At 32.4% G+C, this 14,583-nt stretch overlaps 1 protein-coding gene across 4 annotated transcripts in view; it reads left to right on the top strand.

Annotated features, from left to right (window-relative positions):
• Nucleotides 1-13,992, top strand: part of LOC127730827 (flotillin-1-like) — a 55,041-nt gene extending 41,049 nt beyond the window's left edge. For all 4 annotated transcript variants that reach the window (XM_052239431.1, XM_052239428.1, XM_052239427.1 and 1 more), the window contains exons 8-12: nucleotides 3,423-3,604; nucleotides 5,597-5,642; nucleotides 5,963-6,100; nucleotides 6,506-6,670; nucleotides 12,287-13,992. In XM_052239431.1, coding sequence (XP_052095391.1) covers nucleotides 3,423-3,604; nucleotides 5,597-5,642; nucleotides 5,963-6,100; nucleotides 6,506-6,670; nucleotides 12,287-12,313 — 558 coding nt within the window. In that variant the 3' untranslated portion in view covers nucleotides 12,314-13,992. The remainder of the gene's footprint in view (nucleotides 1-3,422; nucleotides 3,605-5,596; nucleotides 5,643-5,962; nucleotides 6,101-6,505; nucleotides 6,671-12,286) is intronic.
• The last annotated feature ends 591 nt before the right edge of the window (nucleotides 13,993-14,583 follow it).

The following is a 14,583-nucleotide window of genomic DNA, read 5'->3' as shown; positions in this document are numbered from 1 at the left end:
ATACACCAAAATTCCACAGGATAAAGGCACTTTAAAGTCACTTTAACAAAGGAAAAATAACATACACCAAAAATTCCACAGGATAAAGGCACTTTAAAGTCACTCTAGCAAAGGAAAAATAACAGAAACACCCAAAATTCCACAGGATAAAGGCACTTTAAAGTCACTCTAGCAAAAGAAAAATAACAAAACACCAAAATTCCACAGGATAAAGGCACTTTAAAGTCACTCTAGCAAAGGATAAATAACAGAAACACAAAAATTCCACAGGATAAAGGCACTTTAAAGTCACTCTAGCAAAGGAAAAATAACAGAAACACAAAAATTCCACAGGATAAAGGCACTTTAAAGTCACTCTAGCAAAGGAAAAATAACAGAAACACAAAAATTCCACAGGATAAAGGCACTTTAAAGTCACTCTAGCAAAGGAAAAATAACAGAAAAACCAAAATTCCACAGGATAAAGGCACTTTAAAGTCACTCTAACAAAGGATAAATAACATACACCAAAAATTCCACAGGATAAAGGCACTTTAAAGTCACTTTAGCAAAGGAAAAATAACAGAAACACCAAAATTCCACAGGATAAAGGCACTTTAAAGTCACTCTAGCAAAGGAAAAATAACATATACCAAAAATTCCACAGGATAAAGGCACTTTAAAGTCACTTTAGCAAAGGAAAAATAACATACACCAAAAATTCCACAGGATAAAGGCACTTTAAAGTCACTTTAGCAAAGGAAAAATAACATACACCAAAAATTCCACAGGATAAAGGCACTTTAAAGTCACTTTAGCAAAGGAAAAATAACATACACCAAAAATTCCACAGGATAAAGGCACTTGAAAGTCACTCTAGCAAAGGAAAAATAACATACACCAAAAATTCCACAGGATAAAGGCACTTTAAAGTCAGTCTAGCAAAAGAAAAATAACATACACCAAAAATTCCACAGGATAAAGGCACTTTAAAGTCAGTCTAGCAAAAGAAAAATAACATACACAAAAAATTCCACAGGATAAAGGCACTTTAAAGTCACTCTAGCAAAGGAAAAATAACAGATACACCAAAATTCCACAGGATAAAGGCACTTTAAAGTCAGTCTAGCAAAAGAAAAATAACATACACAAAAAATTCTACAGGATAAAGGCACTTTAAAGTCACTCTAGCAAAGGAAAAATAACAGATACACCAAAATTCCACAGGATAAAGGCACTTTAAAGTCACTTTAACAAAGTAAAAATAACATACACCAAAAATTCCACAGGATAAAGGCACTTTAAAGTCACTCTAGCAAAGGAAAAATAACAGAAACACCAAAATTCCACAGGATAAAGGCACTTTAAAGTCACTCTAGCAAAGGAAAAATAACAGATACACCAAAATTCCACAGGATAAAGGCACTTTAAAGTCACTTTAACAAAGGAAAAATAACATACACCAAAAATTCCACAGGATAAAGGCACTTTAAAGTCACTCTAGCAAAGGAAAAATAACAGAAACACCCAAAATTCCACAGGATAAAGGCACTTTAAAGTCACTCTAGCAAAAGAAAAATAACAAAACACCAAAATTCCACAGGATAAAGGCACTTTAAAGTCACTCTAGCAAAGGATAAATAACAGAAACACAAAAATTCCACAGGATAAAGGCACTTTAAAGTCACTCTAGCAAAGGAAAAATAACAGAAACACAAAAATTCCACAGGATAAAGGCACTTTAAAGTCACTCTAGCAAAAGAAAAATAACAGAAACACAAAAATTCCACAGGATAAAGGCACTTTAAAGTCACTCTAGCAAAGGAAAAATAACAGAAAAACCAAAATTCCACAGGATAAAGGCACTTTAAAGTCACTCTAACAAAGGATAAATAACATACACCAAAAATTCCACAGGATAAAGGCACTTTAAAGTCACTTTAGCAAAGGAAAAATAACAGAAACACCAAAATTCCACAGGATAAAGGCACTTTAAAGTCACTCTAGCAAAGGAAAAATAACATATACCAAAAATTCCACAGGATAAAGGCACTTTAAAGTCACTTTAGCAAAGGAAAAATAACATACACCAAAAATTCCACAGGATAAAGGCACTTTAAAGTCACTTTAGCAAAGGAAAAATAACATACACCAAAAATTCCACAGGATAAAGGCACTTTAAAGTCACTTTAGCAAAGGAAAAATAACATACACCAAAAATTCCACAGGATAAAGGCACTTGAAAGTCACTCTAGCAAAGGAAAAATAACATACACCAAAAATTCCACAGGATAAAGGCACTTTAAAGTCAGTCTAGCAAAAGAAAAATAACATACACCAAAAATTCCACAGGATAAAGGCACTTTAAAGTCAGTCTAGCAAAAGAAAAATAACATACACAAAAAATTCCACAGGATAAAGGCACTTTAAAGTCACTCTAGCAAAGGAAAAATAACAGATACACCAAAATTCCACAGGATAAAGGCACTTTAAAGTCACTTTAACAAAGTAAAAATAACATACACCAAAAATTCCACAGGATAAAGGCACTTTAAAGTCACTCTAGCAAAGGAAAAATAACAGAAACACCAAAATTCCACAGGATAAAGGCACTTTAAAGTCACTCTAGCAAAGGAAAAATAACAGATACACCAAAATTCCACAGGATGAAGGCACGTTAAAGTCACTTTAACAAAGGAAAAATAACATACACCAAAAATTCCACAGGATAAAGGCACTTTAAAGTCACTCTAGCAAAGGAAAAATAACAGAAACACCAAAATTCCACAGGATAAAGGCACTTTAAAGTCACTCTAGCAAAGGATAAATAACAGAAACACCAAAATTCCACTGGATAAAGGCACTTTAAAGTCACTCTAGCAAAGGATAAATAACAGATACACCAAAATTCCACAGGATAAAGGCACTTTAAAGTCACTCTAGCAAAGGAAAAATAACAGAAACACCAAAATTCCACAGGATAAAGGCACTTTAAAGTCACTCTAACAAAGGATAAATAACAGATACACCAAAAATTCCACTGGATAAAGGCACTTTAAAGTCACTCTAGCAAAGGAAAAATAGCAGATGCACCAAAAATTCAAACAATTTGTCAACGATAAAGGATTTCAGTTAGTAAACTTGGGCCAATTGTGGTTCGGAGAACAAGTTATATATTTCTGTGAAGGAAGTTAGAATTTACTCGAAAAAATACCTATATGGTCTGAATACTCGTATGGTCCCACTCATTAACAACCAAATGAGTATACACTCATATAATCTGGAACAATTATATCCTTGAAAGTCTATGAAACATTGCATAATAACTCCTTTGTACAGTCCTATGAAGAAAATCGATGGAAAATTACTAAAAACTGCCGAAAGTGTTAACAAGGATTTTGTTATTTCAAACAAATTATTGTAATTTCTGTTTATTATCAAAGGCTGCCAAAACTAAACAGGCCATCAAAGAAGAACAGATGCAAATCAAGGTCATTGAAAGGTCACAACAGATTCAGTTACAAGAGCAGGAAATCACCAGACGAGAACGTGAACTTGACGCTCAAATCCGCAAACCAGCTGAAGCAGAGAAATTTAGACTTGAAAAAATTGCTGAGGCTAATAGGTAAGGGGTAAAGTGTTAAAATGATGAAAAGATTGTTCTATTAATGTGCATGATGTAAAGGTGTTTAAAAGTTTATAACATGAAAATTATTCAAAACCTTTATGTAAGTGGCTTGATAACTATATCTTCCAAGCCTCATTTTGACCTTTTAGGTTTCATATAACATGGTGCAGTGAGGTGAATATTCTTTAGATCACATTCATGCCCATACAAGTATTTGATAAATAATTTGATGCTCTTATATTTAAGTTACAAAATAAATGTGAATGTGTATAACCATACCTATCAAGAATACTCAGGCCATAATCTTGCCGGCGAAATGACGATTTAAGTTGCCAAGGAGTTTTGAAAATCGCTAAAACTCGCCGTCCGACTGACTTCATGTCGAAGTCAAATCGCTATCAAAATAGGTAAAAGGGAGACAACTTGAATTTTACAAGTCTCACAGGTAAACAAAACCAAACAAAAATGGCGACCGACAAAGAAAATTGAAATTTTTCGAAACGACCCAGGACTAATACTGTCGACGTTTAAATGAAATAAATACAACGGTGACTTTGAACATCCATGGATTTAACATTCAAAACTATTGAAATAAGAAACCAAGCGTCTGTTTGAGTTATCACTTTACGATGATTTTCATCTGAGGATGTTGCGTAATCACTCAGCTGATTTGTGAGACGATCAATTTTACTATTTGGTAGTTTAAGGATGGCAATGAACGGCAGATTTTTTATATTTTTTTTATTAAAAATTGAAATATAAAAGGTAGAAAGACAGCTAATGGATAAGTTGGTTGCAAAGAGTAACATACAACACATGGCCAGCTTGTGATCAGCAGTGGGTTTTTCACGACCAATTTGTTAATGAGGGAGATATTTTTTGTAACAAAATGATAAAAAATAGCTCTTTATCGATTTATTAAAATGTGATTGATAAATATTTTTATTTATATATAGGCTTACAATCTTTCACAAGATTCTTAACTTACAGCTGACATGATGTCCTGGACAGTCAATATTTTACAAAAGATAAACATTAAATTGCCCAGTCATTAAAAAGTCATCACATAAACTGGGAGTCATATTTTTCTGGACTTAAAAAAATTGAAGCAGATGCACATGGGATTAATGCATGATAATATTACTAGGCAAGCAACAAAATAAATTTCAAGTTGACAGCACAAAAGGTTGAATGAATAAATAACAACTACATTGTCTAAACCTTTTTATTAAGAATTTTCAATTCCTACATTTTATACAATATCATTATCATATAAAACACTGCAAGTAAATTTTTTATTGCACAAATAAAACATGTTTCCCTTAATGATGTGCACGAAAACACTATGCAAACGAAACGGTAATGGAATTTCACTTCTCCAAGAAATTGACCACTTCACCCAACTCTCTCATGGGAGGAGAAGTCACGTCTCCCTCTCAAAAATCCTAGATTAGGTACTGATACTATTTTATTGAAGATTACATCAATCTTGCATGGTGAATGAATCTATCTGTTCTATAAAAGGTTCAAGTTGACTACAATTATGGAAAAAGGAAGATAACTTAAATTTAAAATATTGCCTAAATATGCTCCATTGCAATTCAATGTTTAATTTTAAGTTCACATTGCAAAATGAAAGCAATCTGCCCTTCAGTGCTCACAAACACTTTGATTGAAGTTTATAGGCAGTTTGAAAGTCAGCATAAGAACTACAAAGAAAATCAATCTGTTCTCATAATCAGATATATTTGCCACTGGATGTCAAGCAAATTACAATAAAACACTTTTTTTGTCTTTCTCATGACAACAAGCCTTTATCATACAAGTCTTCTTTTAAAAACTACTGAAAAAATTTATTTATACCACTATTGTCTGAAATGACTTCAATTTGAATATGAAATCAGCATCAGTATGTTTCCTTGGGTCGTTTATTTAGGAAAATATAAAAAAAAGATATACTTATGACATGGTGAACTTTTTATTTTATAGAAAGAGAATTGTTCTTGAAGCTGAAGCTGAAGCAGAGTCAGTTAAGGTATAATTTTCCTTTAGTACAGACATAATCTTACTTTCAAGTTTAAGTACCTTTAATATAGTTACAAACGACAGTGAACCAAAGCCTGGTAAAACTAAATTTGATACAGTTAAAATAAATTAATTTTAGAAAGTTAATTGTTAAATTATTTCTAAACTGTCATTTAAAACTTGGACACACATGTTTATAGAAGCTAATGAAGCAAATCTGACTCAAATGTGGTATCCATAACTAAAATTATTGGACTTTACCGTACATTTTTGTACATTGATCTAACAATACATCAAATGATATTCTTATTAGAAGTAATTTGATTGTAGTTGAGGGGTGATGCAGAAGCCTACTCCATTGAAGCCAAGGCTAAAGCTGAAGCTGAACAGATGGCCAAGAAAGCTGATGCCTGGAAAGATTACCAAGATGCTGCCATGGTTGACATGATTCTAGAAACACTACCAAAGGTTTACCTTTATTTTCATTATTAGTGGATAAAAATCAGTACATTTATTTACAGTTGATGATGGATGATATTTTAATTATCTCTTATCTGATTATGTAAAAATGGATATTTAAGATTGAATTTTATGAAAACATTATCATGGGTGGACATATCTCAAATAACTGCCATCTTTAGAAGCATTTGGTGATTCCAGTCAAAATAGGTAAGAACTTTATGCACATTTTTACTGCTTAGTCAAATCTGGTCAGCTGTTTGCTTTAATCTAGATTTGATCTTCTTTGAATGAAAGAATTCTGAAATTGTAAGAAATGATTTGAACCATGAGCCAAAACAAGTTTAAAAGTGTATATTTGAATAAACTGCAATATTTTGTATGAAGTGAAAACTATCTACATTTATATTATAGATTGCTGCCGAGATTTCAGCCCCATTGACTAACTGTAAGAAGATCACCATGGTTTCCAGTGGTAAAGGACCAGTGGGAGCTTCCAAGGTTGCTGGAGAAGTTTTGGATATTATGGAGAAGATTCCTCATGTTGTAGAAAGTTTGACAGGAATTAATATTTCAAAGGTTAGTCCAGAAATCAAGAGTTAAGAACCCCAGCTAAAAATATCTTTAGCATGTTATCATATTCATGTCTTTTAATCTGTTAATGTGTTTCAGTTATTCTTTTGGTTTCTAAATGATGAGGGTAGACCCATCAGCCATATCGTGAAATTTTATCACAAAATCTCTGTAAATATGATATACATAGGTTCAGTTTTGATAAAATAGGTCAGTGTTAATTTCTATGTGTGGATATTCATATCAATCATCAGGTATACTCAAATACAAAAGTTGATAAATCCAAAGGTGTAAAAATATCAGGAACTACCTTAAAGTTACTGTTAAAGGAATGGTCAAATCAGCCACAGGAGGTGAAGCAAGCAAGAATCAATCAAAACTAACTCAGGTTATAAACTAAGTTTGTGTAGCAATAGCATTTTGTCAGCTGAAAATTTGTTTAGAGTAGAATTATACAAACATAAGGAGGACTTGTAAAACTTTATTGCAAAATATCCCTCTAACATTGTGCTAAAAAACAAATTCTTAAGAAAAAAAGCTACAATATTTGTTTGGTATTGTTAATTAGCAGATCAGATAAGTTAGTTGTGTAAGTATTAGCTATGTTTTATTTTTTCATTGTAATTGATAGTTCTGTTACAAATTGTATTCATTCAATATGATTTCATTTACCAAGTTTATAGTTCCAGTGATGAAAATAGTTATTTATTGTCCTCTAAAACAAGTGGATTTTCAAGTATTTGAAATAAATTTTTATATCAACTGTTTGTATTTAGAACTTATATATTTTTATGGAATATATATTTTGAGGATCTTTAATTACTATGAAATAATTGTATTTAAAGATTGTGTACTATGATTCAACATGAAATTGGATATTTACTATGTTCAGAAAAAACAAACATAAAATCATATGCATTTGCTTTAATATTGTCTCTGTAAATATAGTATTTTGAGTTTATAAATTATTTAATACACTTCATTTGAAGTCAATAATTGTTCAGTAATCCATGTGTTGTCTGTATATGTGTATTAGTATTGGCACATCTCATTTCCATGGAGATTATTTGGCCCGCCCCCTCAGTCATGGTCTATTGACTTTGAAACTTTTGCTTAGTTTACATGTTTTAGTTTGTGATTAGGTCAGTTAAAGAGGAACCATTAGTGGTAGGTCAATGATAATTGATATGCAGTTGTATAAGCATTAGTAATTCTCATTTCCTTGGAGACTATTTGGTCCTTACCCCTCAGTCATGGTATGGTGACTTTGAAACTTTTGCTTAGTTTACATGTATTAGTTTATGATTAGATCGATGAACCACTAATGTTAAGTCAATGATAATTGGTATGCAAATGTATTGGCATTTGCAATTCTCATTTCCATGGAGATTATATAGCACCACCCCCTCATCATGGTTTATTGACTTTGAAACTTTTACATAGTTTACAAGTTAATGTTAATGTTTGTGTTTAGGTTTGTTTAAAGAGAACGACTTATAATAAGTCAATGGTATTTTGTATGCAGTTGTATTATTATTGGCACATCTCATTTCCATGGAGATTGTTTAGCCCTGTACCTTCAGTCATTGTTTGAATATTTTTTTTGAATATTTGTATAACTTACATGTTAAAGTATTGCTATTTTAATTTCAACATTTGCATTATCAAAATAACAACTAGAGGCTCTCAAGAGCCTGTGTCGCTCACCTGATTCTACTTTGGTTTTGGAAATCATGTAAAAATAGATTAAAATCATAACAGATACCCTAATAATGAGTGAGGCCAAATTTGGTTTAATATTGGTCCTGAAATTTAATAAAAAAATCCTGGTGGCCATCTTGAACAGTAAATCGGCAACAAAGTAGCAACACTTAATCAGCACCTCATAAGAAACATTTATGCCATGTTTTGGTTTCATTCCATTCAGTGCACCTCTAGAAGAAGCATTTGTATGTATTGTTCATAGGGTCCTTTGTTAAACATTGTCCCCTTTAGGCAGCCATCATGGATGAAGGATCAGCTTCAAAGTAACAACACTTGGTCAGCACCTCAATAGGAACATGCATGCCATGTTTGGTTTCATTTCATTCAATGGTTCTCTAAAAGAAAACATTTGTACGCATTTCTCATAGGGTCCTATGTTAAACTAAGTCCTCCGCTGGCGACCATCTTAGATTATGGATCGGCTTCATAGTAACAACACTTGGTCAGCACCTCATAAGGAACATTCATGCCATGTTTGGTTTCATTCCATTCAGTGGTTCTCTAAAAGAAGACATTTGTATGTATTTCCCATAGGGTCCCATGTTAAACTAAGTCACCCGCTGGCAGCCATCTTGGATTATGGATCGGCTTCAAAGAAACAACACTCGGTCAGCACCTCATAAGAAACATTCATACCATGTTTGGTTTCATTCCATTCAGTGGTTCTCTAAAAGAATACGTTTGTATGTATTTCCCATAGGGTCCCATGTTAAACTAAGTCCCCCGCTGGCGGCCATCTTGGATTATGGGTTCGGCTTCAAAGTAACAACACTCGGTCAGCACCTCATAAGAAACATTCATGCCATGTTTGGTTTCATTCCATTCAGTGGTTCTCTAAAAGAAGACATTTGTATGTATTTCCCATAGGGTCCTATGTTAAACTAAGTCCCCTGCAGGCAGCCATCTTGGATTATGGATCGGTTTCAAAGTAACAACACTCGGTCAGCACCTCATAAGAAACATGCATGCCATGTTTGGTTTCATTCCATTCAGTGGTTCTCTAAAAGAAGACATTTGTATGTATTTCCCATAGGGTCCAATGTTAAACTAAGTCCCCTGCTGGCGGCCATCTTGGATTATGGATCAGATTCATAGTAACAACACTTGGTCAGCACCTCATAATGAACATTCATGCCATGTTTGGTTTCATTCCATTCAGTGGTTCTCTAAAAGAAGACATTTGTATGTATTTCCCATAGGGTCCCATGTTAAACTAAGTCCCCCGCTGGTGGCCATCTTGGATTATGGATCGGCTTCAAAGTAACAACACTCGGTCAGCACCTCATAATGAACATTCATGCCATGTTTGGTTTCATTCCATTCAGTGGTTCTCTAAAAGAAGACATTTGTATGTATTTCCCATAGGGTCCTATGTTAAACTAAGTCCCCCGCTGGCGGCCATCTTGGATTATGGATCGGCTTGTAAGTAACAACACTCGGTCAGCACTTCATAAGAAACATTCATGCCATGTTTGGTTTCATTCCATTCAGTGGTTCTCTAAAAGAAGACATTTGTATGTATTTCCCATAGGGTCCTATGTTAAACTAAGTCCCCCGCTGGCGGCCATCTTGGATGATGGATCCGCTACAAAGTAACAACACTTGGTCAGCACCTCATAAGGAACATTCATGCCATGTTTGGTTTCATTCCATTCAGTGGTTCTCTAGAAGGAAGTTCAAAATGTAAAAAGTTAACGCCGACGCCGGATGACGGACGCCAAGTGATGAGAAAAACTCACTTGGCCCTTCGGGCCAGGTGAGCTAAAAAGGCGAGACATATCTCTGTGTTAACAGTTTATTTTGGTTTGTTCTTCTTTCTGTTTATTCCTCTTGATTCATCCTTCTGTTCCACTTTTGTATTCGTAAGTGCTCCTTAACCACTGGGCAAAATTTTGTGAAACTTGTATAGAATTTTACTTTCATGATGTAGTTTTGCATCTATTTTATTTCTTTATCTGAAGGATTTTTGGGATTAGATTTGGCATTTCTGAGCTAGAACATTGTCATGATATTGTGCATGTGGTGTAACACCGTAAGAAGATGTGTGTTGTTCCGTCATGACCAGCTTTATTTTTATACACCCGTTTACGGGATGTATTTAGGTATACCATGTCCGTCTATCTGTCTGTCATCAACATGTTGGACAATAACTCAAAAAACGCTTTAACCTATTTTCAGGAAACTTCAACGAATTGTTTATATCTATTGACAAAAGCTCCCTTTCGATTTTCATAAATTTTAGAGTTTACGTTTCCGAGTTGTGGGATTTTATTCATAAAAAAAGGGAGGGTTTCCAGTTTTGGGGCAATAACTCAAAAATGCTTTGATGACTGGTTTATATCTATTATAATAAGCTCACTTTAGTTTTTTTTATAAATTTCTGATGTGACATTGAGGACTTCGTGAACTTAATTCGATTGAAAAAGCAACGGGCGTATCATGCGCTCATGGCGCAGCTCTATATTGGCTTTGTCATTCCAGACTTACTGAACTTTGACCCTTAGATATAAGACAACTTTTCATAAATAGTGCACTTTCTCCATTATTCCTTAATTGATTTCCTCCAAACTTTACATTATTGTGGGAATTGATGAAAGGAAGCTATATTTAGATTTCTTTAATTTTCCAGTTTGTCGTTCCAGAGTTACTGAACTTTAACTGTTACATTTAAGGCAATTTTTCACAAATTGTGCACCAACTCCAGAATTGCTGGATTGATTTCCTTCAAACTTTACATTATTGTGGAAAGGAAGCTCCCTTTTTGTCCCTCCAGAATTATGGGACTTTAATTGTCAGATTTTAGTACATTTCATATATTGTACCATAACTTGAAGTTGAGTCTGCTTGGATTGATTTAGTGGAGATTTTACATAAATGTTGGAATTGGTGAACATACCAAACTGTTTAATTTAAAAAACTGTATCCTCAGGCATGTTTTTGTACAGAATCACTTTATTTTATGATTAAATGCCTTCAAATATCCCTTTTTTTTTCTTGCAACAATTTCAAAACACATAACAAGGGTGTATCATGCGCTCTTGGCGCAGCTGTTTCTCATACAACCATATATACCCTAAATTTGTTTTAAAAAAAATATTCTTGTTAAAGAATGAGTATACATTAATAAAAATATTTAAGTATCAAGGAACAAACTTGAAGTGAGTATCAGAATTCTTAATCATTTTTTTACTGCAAAAAGTAATAAACATCAGTGTTTTACTGCAGGCTCCAATGAACTGAAGAACATGGTCTTTTAAAATAATGAGTGATAGATCTAAATAATTACATGTTATTGAAGTTCAAAATCTTACTATGGTAGTAATCAAAATAATAATGAGTGATAGATCTAAATAGTTACATGTTGTGGAAGTTCAGAATCTTACTATGGTAGTAATCAAAATAATAATGAGTGATAGATCTAAATAATTACATGTTGTGGAAGTTCAGAATCTTACTATGGTAGTAATCAAAATAATAATGAGTGTTAGATCTAAATAGTTGCATGTTGTGGAAGTTCAGAATCTTACTATGGTAGTAATCAAAATAATAATGAGTGATAGATCTAAATAATTACATGTTGTGGAAGTTAAGATTCTTACTATGGTAGTAATCAAAATATAATGAGTGATAGATCTAAATAATTACATGTTGTGGAAGTTCAGAATCTTACTATGGTAGTAATCAAAATAATAATGAGTGATAGATCTAAATAATTACATGTTGTGGAAGTTCAGAATCTTACTATGGTAGTAATCAAAATAATAATGAGTGATAGATCTAAATAATTACATGTTGTGGAAGTTCAGAATCTTACTATGGTAGTAAACATAATAATAATGTTTTTTTTTTATATTTCAGAACATTAAGGCTGCAACAAGACGATAAGAAGTATTTGAATGAACTTTGAACCTAGAATGAACTTTGAACCTTTTTCTGATACTCTAAAGTTGTAATTACGCATCATTTCATTTCTGTGTGTTAATGTTCGTTGTGTATATATACTATCAGTATGTTGTTAACTTATATTACTTAGATACACTACAGAAGAAAGCAGAGAACTAAAAATCCCCTGTGTAATGTTTATAGTCATTTTAACACTAAATACTATCATATAAATGAATGATAAAGTAGTCATTAAATGTTTCGTAACATTCTGTATTTTATACATAAACTTTTATATTTTATTATCACTATCAGTACCTTGCAGCTTTTGTCCAAACTATGGTTGACCACTGTGTATATGATTACTATGAAATAATTTTTTCTATTATGTAAGTGTCATTGTCAATTCATTGTAAGTTATTCATGAATAAATTAATCATAATTGAATAAAGATTTGTTGGGATAACATCTTGTATGCTATGGAAAAAAGTGTTCAGCTGATTTGATACCTGTCATCTTAATGTTTATTGTACATAGTTCACATGTTCTATATGAAGATGACATGGAATTTCTAACATGAAAATGAAGTATTTAATCCACACAAAGAAATTGTAGTATCTTTTACCATAATATTTTCAGTAACTAGTCTAATTTTAAGTTTTATAAATCTATATGCATTTTGTTATTTCCACTTTATTTTTTATGTAGAATTATCTGTCTAATTTATGAAGAGGGTATCTTTGTTGTGTTTATTTTTCTGGAAGTAGGACGGAGAGAATTGCCCAGAAAAGTGCTTTGGAGGAACAACATTTATATAGTGTTATTTTCATTTGGATTCTTAATTACCTTCATGTAGATTTTCTCTGAAGTTTGATTGGAGATAAATTAAATTGGGATGAAGTAAATGTTATGATGGAGACATTTAAAACAAAAATTCATTTGAAGCAAGCTGCAAGTTGTCTTATATTAAATTGTGAGTCAATAGCTGAATAAAGAACTGGCAATATAAATTGTGGGATTTGAAGAATTTGCAACAGTATTAAACCTGCCTTATCTTCTTACATGAGATTTACTTTTTTTTTCTTCATCAGATTTTCTAATTTGTTTTTACTCAGGGTCATCTTGTATATTTTTAATGGCAAATTGTTTTTGTATTTGTTATTTTTATTTATTAAGATAAAAGGTTACATTACTTTTTTAATCAGATACTTTATAATACTTTTAATCCTGAATTCAAATTCTGTTGACAGTCTGAAAATATGCAATTTAAAAACTTTTAACTTATGAATGCATTAATTCAAGTAATAATTGAAAAGGGTATTTTTATATTTATTAAAAATTTGTTTTTAAAATGATTGGTTTTGTATGTGATTTTAGACATGATAATGACTTATTTAAAACATCTGAATACAGTCTTGAAATTGTTTATAACTTGATGTGTCTTTAATAGTTCATAAATATCTTTTTGTGTCAAAACTTTTATCTTAGTGGATGGTTGGTATTTTTAGGAGCATAGATATAACCATCTATTGTTTGAAATTCAAAATAAGAAACATCTTTTTCCTGTTATATATTGCAATATTTGAATATATTCATAAAACAGTCCAATAAAACATAATTTCATTGTCAATACAATCAAATATGTATAATCTGTATAGTGAATAAAAGATTTGTACTCCTTATTCTTATTCAGTGTCTTTAGCTCACCGGGGCCCAAAGGGCCCCATGTAAGCTTATGCCATCACTTGGCGTCCGTCGTCGTCATCGTCTGTCGTCGTAAACTATTTAAAAAATCTTCTCCTCTGAAACTACTTGGCCAAATACCTTCAAACTTTAACTAAATGTTCCTTAGGGTATCTAGTTTATAAATTGTATCGGAAGTTTTGATCCATCGACAAACATGGCCGCCATGGCTAAAAATAGAACATAGGGGTCAAATGCAGTTTTTGGCTTATATCTCAAAAACTAAAGCTTTTAGAGCAAATCTGACATGGGGTAAAATTGTTCAATTGGTCAAGATCTATCAGCTCTGAAATTTTCAGATGAATCGAACAACCCATTGTTGGGTTGCTGCCACCGAATTGGAAGTTTTAACAAAATTTTGCAGTTTTGTAAGCAGCAATAATGTTCAGCAAAGTAAGATCTACAAAAAAGTTAATATGACCATAATTGTCAATTGACCCCTTAAGGAGTTATTGCCCTTTAAAGACAATTTTACACAATTTGTTCATCAAGTTTGCTAACATTTAAAAATCTTCTCCTCTGAAACTACT

Source organism: Mytilus californianus, unplaced genomic scaffold, assembly GCF_021869535.1.
Source record: "Mytilus californianus isolate M0D057914Y unplaced genomic scaffold, xbMytCali1.0.p SCAF_2, whole genome shotgun sequence".
Classification (NCBI taxonomy): Eukaryota; Metazoa; Mollusca; class Bivalvia; order Mytilida; family Mytilidae; genus Mytilus; species Mytilus californianus.
The sequence above is the reverse complement of the archived record's forward strand: the minus strand, read 5'-3'. Positions and strand labels throughout refer to the sequence as shown.